The sequence below is a fragment of the Corvus cornix genome, chromosome 7 (assembly GCF_000738735.6).
Source record: "Corvus cornix cornix isolate S_Up_H32 chromosome 7, ASM73873v5, whole genome shotgun sequence".
NCBI classification, from domain to species: domain Eukaryota; kingdom Metazoa; phylum Chordata; class Aves; order Passeriformes; family Corvidae; genus Corvus; species Corvus cornix.
In genome coordinates, this window is record NC_046337.1 from 31269520 (window position 1) to 31275711 (window position 6192).

The 6192-nt window shown below is 38.0% G+C and overlaps 1 protein-coding gene across 2 annotated transcripts in view; it reads left to right on the forward strand.

The window, feature by feature from the left end:
- Window positions 1–5934, forward strand: part of HIBCH (3-hydroxyisobutyryl-CoA hydrolase) — a 40186-nt gene extending 34252 nt beyond the window's left edge. The window contains exons 13-14 of one of the 2 annotated variants that reach the window (XM_010406514.4): window positions 222–255; window positions 5165–5934. In XM_010406514.4, coding sequence (XP_010404816.2) covers window positions 222–255; window positions 5165–5280 — 150 coding nt within the window. In that variant the 3' untranslated portion in view covers window positions 5281–5934. The remainder of the gene's footprint in view (window positions 1–221; window positions 256–5164) is intronic. The other variant, XM_010406515.4, reaches the window with a different exon arrangement.
- Window positions 5935–6192: the final 258 nt, after the last annotated feature.

Consider the following 6192-nt stretch of genomic DNA (forward strand, 5'->3'; position numbering starts at 1 on the left):
CAGCTACAGGCTGACAGACTGATTCTAAGAGATGTGGCTGCATTTAAGCAAGAAGATAACAGAGCTCTTTAATAAGTAAAGACAAAGTAGGCCTAGAAAAGAACAGTACAAGTGGGATTTAACTGAATCTTGAGAACTTGCATTTCAAGCAGAAGTGGGATAGGGAAAGATGGGATAAATAGAATGTCATGTTACAACTTTTTTTTTTTATGATCTTTCAGAAAGGCCATGACTTCTACGAAGGGGTTCGAGCAGGTAAGCATGCACACCAAAAACACTTCTCAAACATAATAATACAGAAATTCACTACTGTGGTGCTTCTTTGGAGATCACTACAAGTGGGTACAGCAACACCTGAGAGAAAACTTCCCAGATTCCCATAGGTTTTGCTTATTGGACTTTTGTGTGGCCAGAATTTATTATTGTTCCAAAGCACAAGAGCCATGTTGTTTCCTTTGTGCGATCTTAGTTCCCTAACACTATTCATCCACCTGGTTTCACCATTTCACATTAAACACTGACAGTACTGAGTACGTGTATCACTGTGTCCAGGCTTAGTGTTGCCACAGAGCTGGTTGAGCCAGCTACACAGTGCTTTAAGACTCAAAATCAAGAACAGCTGTTTGCATAGAAAACAAAGACTTGCTTTCCCCCGTGTCCAGAATATCTCTAAATGGAAGTGTCTGACTATTAAAAAACTATATACATAATGTTAAATAATTCAGCATTTTAAGGCATTGGTCAAGAGAGGTAGTGGTAAAAGTAGAGCAGTGGCTCAGCAAGTTCATCCAGGGGACAGACTTCGAGTCTGTCCTTGATCCTACTGCTGATTCACAGTGCAGTTTGTCAAACCCAAAGTCCCATCTGTTAGGGGCTGTAGCAATTATTTATGTACTGTTCATCACGAGATGAAATAAAGCACAGGCGTTTCTTTTTCCAAGGAGCTTACAGTACAAGGCATTTGGATGGATAACTTTTGGTTGGACTTTTAATTCACACAGTTACATACTCAAGTGTGTATTATCACCTCCTCCTCATTGTTTTATATCTGTCTTTATAAAGCAGTTTAAAAGCCACTTGAGGAATGGATATTAGTTTGAGTATCTGCTATTAGTAACACTGTATTAAAGATAGCCTGGGGTGAGAGATGCAAAATTTATTCATACAGCATGAGGAAAGTTTCTGATTTTAATTAATTAGTCTTTAGCACTTATTAGCAGACACTCCTTTGAAGAATTTACCACGTGTTGAGAAGTGGCTTTCATTATGTTGGTAATGGGGACAAGGATATCTTAAAATTATTATTCCTGGGATGTATTCTAAATCAGCAAATAAGCTGCTGAAATGTAGTTATTCAGGAAGTGACAAACTCCAAGTCTGAGAGTCTGAGGAACACCAACTGAATTTCTCCTTGTAAGGCACAAGGTCGTGAAACCATCTGGGACTGCAGTACAGTACAAAAGCAAATCCCTTGTCAGTATGGCCAGGAAATACACAAACTCATTGTAAAGAGAGAAGCTGCAACAACAGCAGTTGGGAAACTTCTCTTTTATGTAGGATGATGTAGCAAAAGTTTTAGCTATATCAGGGGAAGAAAAAACAAAACCTTGAAAAATGCAACTGCGCTGAGGAGATTGCTTGTATTAATAATTTGTTCATGAAGCAATTTTGTTTTCTGCTTAGTGCATAGATCTTGTTCTCAGATTTTCAGTCTTAGGATTGTTTCTCATTTCAGAGGAGTGTAGAGTCTGACTCAAGATCACTTTTGTAGTTGGGTCTAATTTCATAAAAATCATTATCCATCAATGTGCTGAGCATCCTTTTTAATAGGAAGGGAGATTATTAAGTATTTCAACCAGCCATTGTGAATAAAAATGATAAAAGTGTTAAGTATTAGCTTTTTCTTTCTTAAAGCATTACATTACAAGCATTTAAGAGCCAGCTCTTGACCCACTCTACCACAAAAAGATTTACCACCAAAAGAAGTTGAGTTACAACAATCAGATTTTAGTTTAAGAATGTTTTTCAGCAGCCAATGGCCACAGGTCAGGTTTTAATAATACCTTTCATCTGCTTCAAACCATAATTTTAAAGGGCATGCTAGGGAGTAGTTTAAAAGCTTTTTAAACCTGCTTTGACCTGAGGTCAATATTTTTTTTTTTTAGCCGGTTTTCTTTCAACCTGAAAATCTGCTGTGGCAAACAATCTTCCCTGTTTATGATTCTTGTGATTGGAGCTATTAAAGAAAAGCCAAAACCCTTAAAGCATAAAACACATGGATCATATTTCATCAACATTTTCCCATAAAATAGTAAATGTGGGCTTGGAACACATTAGGTATCAATTTTTCACCTTGATTAATAGAATAAAACTAAGAAATGCATAGGTCTGGGTAGCTGCCAAGAATTGTTTTTCAAATCTTACTGCCTAAGAAAAGTGGCCATTTTTGGAGTCAGTGCTCAAACACATCCAGGTAGGATACAGTCTCAGCAGCAAATCTCAGGGACAAATACCTGTTAAAGCACCCTCCTAACTCTTTGTGCAGAATGTGCACTTGAAATGAAATTGTAAAGGTCTTCTACATCTTGCTGATCCTGCAAAGATGATATTTCTGTGCAGCTTCTGCCACCTCCCCTGCAGTGCTGGCAGATGTGAGCTGTACCCTGGGCACCCCAGGGCCCTGCACGAGTTCAGAGATTTTATGGCAGCAAACAGAATGCCAGGGACTTGGAAATATCAGCGTTTTGACTGTGCTGAAGGAAGCTCAGCAACAGAGCACTAACTGAAGTCTGGTAAAGTCACTACTACTGAACAGAGGGGTTTAGGATTTTGATTAAAAAAAGGTGAAACAAAAGAACAAACCCTTAACATGATGTCTGTGCTCAGTTACTTTTATCATAATGAATTTCCCTTAGCCTACCTTAGAAGTCTTCAGAATTTTTATTCTGTTCTTGTAATGATTGATCTCAACCTGGAGAGATACAAAATATAAAGAAGTCAATGCAGAAAGGGAATATTTTCATGATACTACTAGAAAACAAGTATTTTGACTCACACAAGATTAAAGACTTCACAGGAGAGACCATTATGAGCATTCAGCTTATCCACCAGAGTAAAACTGGCCACAGATCCAAACAGAAGGATGAACCTGAATAGACAGCAGCACCCTGGAGTGGAGAACTGGCAGCACTTACTACAGCATAGCAGAGGTGAAGCTCTGGTAACATACACATGGACACTTTCTCCTCTTTAATTTAAAGCATCTCTAATCAGCATTGGCTTTTGTGCATAACAGTTTAGACTGTTTTGGCTGGACTGTGAACTTCAACTAAAATTGAAGAAAATCAGTAGATAAGTACTACTCCAATGGAATAAATACAGTTGATTTGGGACAGTTACATCATTTGACCCAAGCCAATCAATGGTTTCACCATGTTCAGAAATAACTTGGAAGATCACAGCTTTTCAGTAAGTTACCCAGTTGAACGACAAAGTAAAAGCACTCTACAGGACATTTCTTTTAAAGAATTGTCCTCATGGATTCTGTCTTCTGTGGAATTGCAGTTTCTGTCCATATAATGGGTTACTTTCTACAATCAGTTTGTTTCTAAGGAGTCCTTAGTTCCCTATTTGCAACTAAATGGATGTGGGACTCTGATTTGCCTTGCTCTTTAGGGATGTAAGCTGAAGAGTTGTGATACCTATATGCCTTCAGCTACAGAAATATTAATTAGTGCCATTTCCATTTGAATAGTGTTTATTTTCTAACCACTCTCAGCCATTGGTTAAAGACAGAATAGTTAAAGAGAAGTTTTCAAGTCACATTTTTTACTACAAGTTGGTAGGCAGGCCACAATGCCTGTTTTTTTGATAAGCACAATCTTTAGGTAGGTATTCTTTTCACTGTAAAATTCCACCCCCTTGCACCTTCCTCATCTTGGATATTTCTAGTTCATTCAATAAGAACAAAGTTTAGTAAAACATAACTTACCCAAAAATAGCTGTTATTCTTTGAAATATCTGGTCTCCGTGAGTGTCATAGTGCACCTGCCTTTAGAACCATCCTACTCTAAACTCTTTGTCAGAAAACAAACAAATAAAGACCATTCTCAGGAGAGAAATTTGAAATATGCTCCCTCTTCCCGCCCATCCTCTCTTACATGCTGTGGGCTGTGTTGGTCAGGAGGTTGCTGATTTCACTCACCTGAAGAAAATGTGTGTCGTGAGGAGTGTTGGGCAGTCAGTGCATCGTAGAGAGCCACAGTTCTTACAGTTGCTCTTTTTTAAATGATAAAAATTTCACATTTTCAATAGCACTTTTATGGGTTTCTTAAAGCCTGAAAGGTACTTGGAAGGATGCTCTGGAGTTCCATTCATACTGGTCATTTTTACACACAAATAAACTCCCTCTTGTATTGTTTGCTAATGCAGCTGTTGCTGGCATGCCTTTGAAATTCCTGTGATACAGGGAATGTTTTTTGGGATTGGCATTTTCTTGTTAGCCTTTTACATGTGATTCATTCAGTGATGGTTTTTATCTTCAGTCGTGTATTTCCCAGGATACAGCATAAAGTCTGTATACTAAGATCATACAGATTGTCACAGTTAAATCTACCCAGGCCTCAGTATCTGTCAGTATTTACAAATAAACACTCTTGGTTCCCACAGAGATACTCTGCTTTAGTCCTTCCTCGTGAGTTATTTCATTATTAGTTTACATGATGTGTTTAAATTCGTTTTAGGCACTTAGCACCACTGAGTCATCTCTTGTACTCTCCCAAGAGTCAGATTTTGCACAGAGCTGTGAAAGCCTTGTCCCAAAGTAGCATCATAATGTACTGTTCCAGGTTCCCATGAAGGAGTGTAAGTCAGCAAAGAGTGGCAGGTCTAACTAAACCACCAATTTCAGGTCTATTCCTTCAGTACTTCTGAAGTGATGCACTGTTCCTTGTATCATCCCAGATACATCTCTGGACAGGTCACAACTCAGGAATTCTTATCAGAGTAGAAATACGCGTGTTACAAAAACTCTGCCTTCTCCAGAGCACATGGATTTGTCTTCCCCATGTAACCACTGTGGTGATCTGTCTTGATGCAACCTTAAGTCATTTTAATTAGAGGAAGTTTACAAGTAACTCTGGTGTTTCTCTATTCCACCTGACAGTGCTGATTGACAAAGACCAGTCCCCCAAATGGAACCCAGCTGCTCTAGAAGAAGTCAGCGATGAATTTGTGGACAACTGTTTTAAACCACTGGGAAACGATGATCTCAGGCTGTAAAGATCAAAGCTAGTGACATCTTATCTATCTGCTTAGTTCTGTGATACAAAAATTTATAGCAGTGTGATCAATTTTGACAAGACTTTTTTAGCTAGCCTGACATTCACAAGGCTTTTTTCTGTTGTTTTTTTTTTTTTTTTTCATTCAGGAATATTCTCTATAATGAGAAAATAATTGTATCTCTGGTTAATAATGGGAAAAATCACTTCAAGGCAAATTGTTATTTTTACTGCTTTACACAGTGATTAACATTTACTTTTTTGCATCAGCTCTTAGTTTAAGAGGAGCCCTTGGGGAAAGAGCACAGTGAAGGGGTGACCTAATAAGCAAAAAGTCAAGAGGCCTTTTGTGTTCTTGGCTCTGTCACTGATCTGGTAAATTGGTATTGTGCCTCAGATTCTTCTGTATACAATGAAAATAAAATATGGTTAAACCTTTAATGTAGTCAGAGCTACAAAGGAAAATGCAACACAGAATTCATGGTGTTAAATACCCTTTTAAATAAAAGCTCAGACTGATACATTATTAGTCTAAGAAATTGTTCTGTTGATTTAACGTTTGGTCATTTTTCAGCCTTGCTGTGTGATGTAAACGTTTCAAATGTGATGTTGCCAGAGCCTAGAGCACATTTCTCTTTGCTTGTATAGCCCATTTTTTTAAATGGCATTAAGTCTGATTCGACTGCATAATCAGTTTTTCACGATTTCACAAAATTGCTGGTTTTTCTTGGTCTTACAGTGGTGAAGAAACAAATGCCTCAAAGCTTGCTGTGAACACCAAGCAGCACATTTCCTGTGCATTCAAGGTGGCTGGGTTCTGATAATACATGAGGTTATATGACATAACCAGAACCCCTTGATACAAGTATTTGTGAGTGGGAAATTATTTTTTCTATCGTGTATGCAACACACA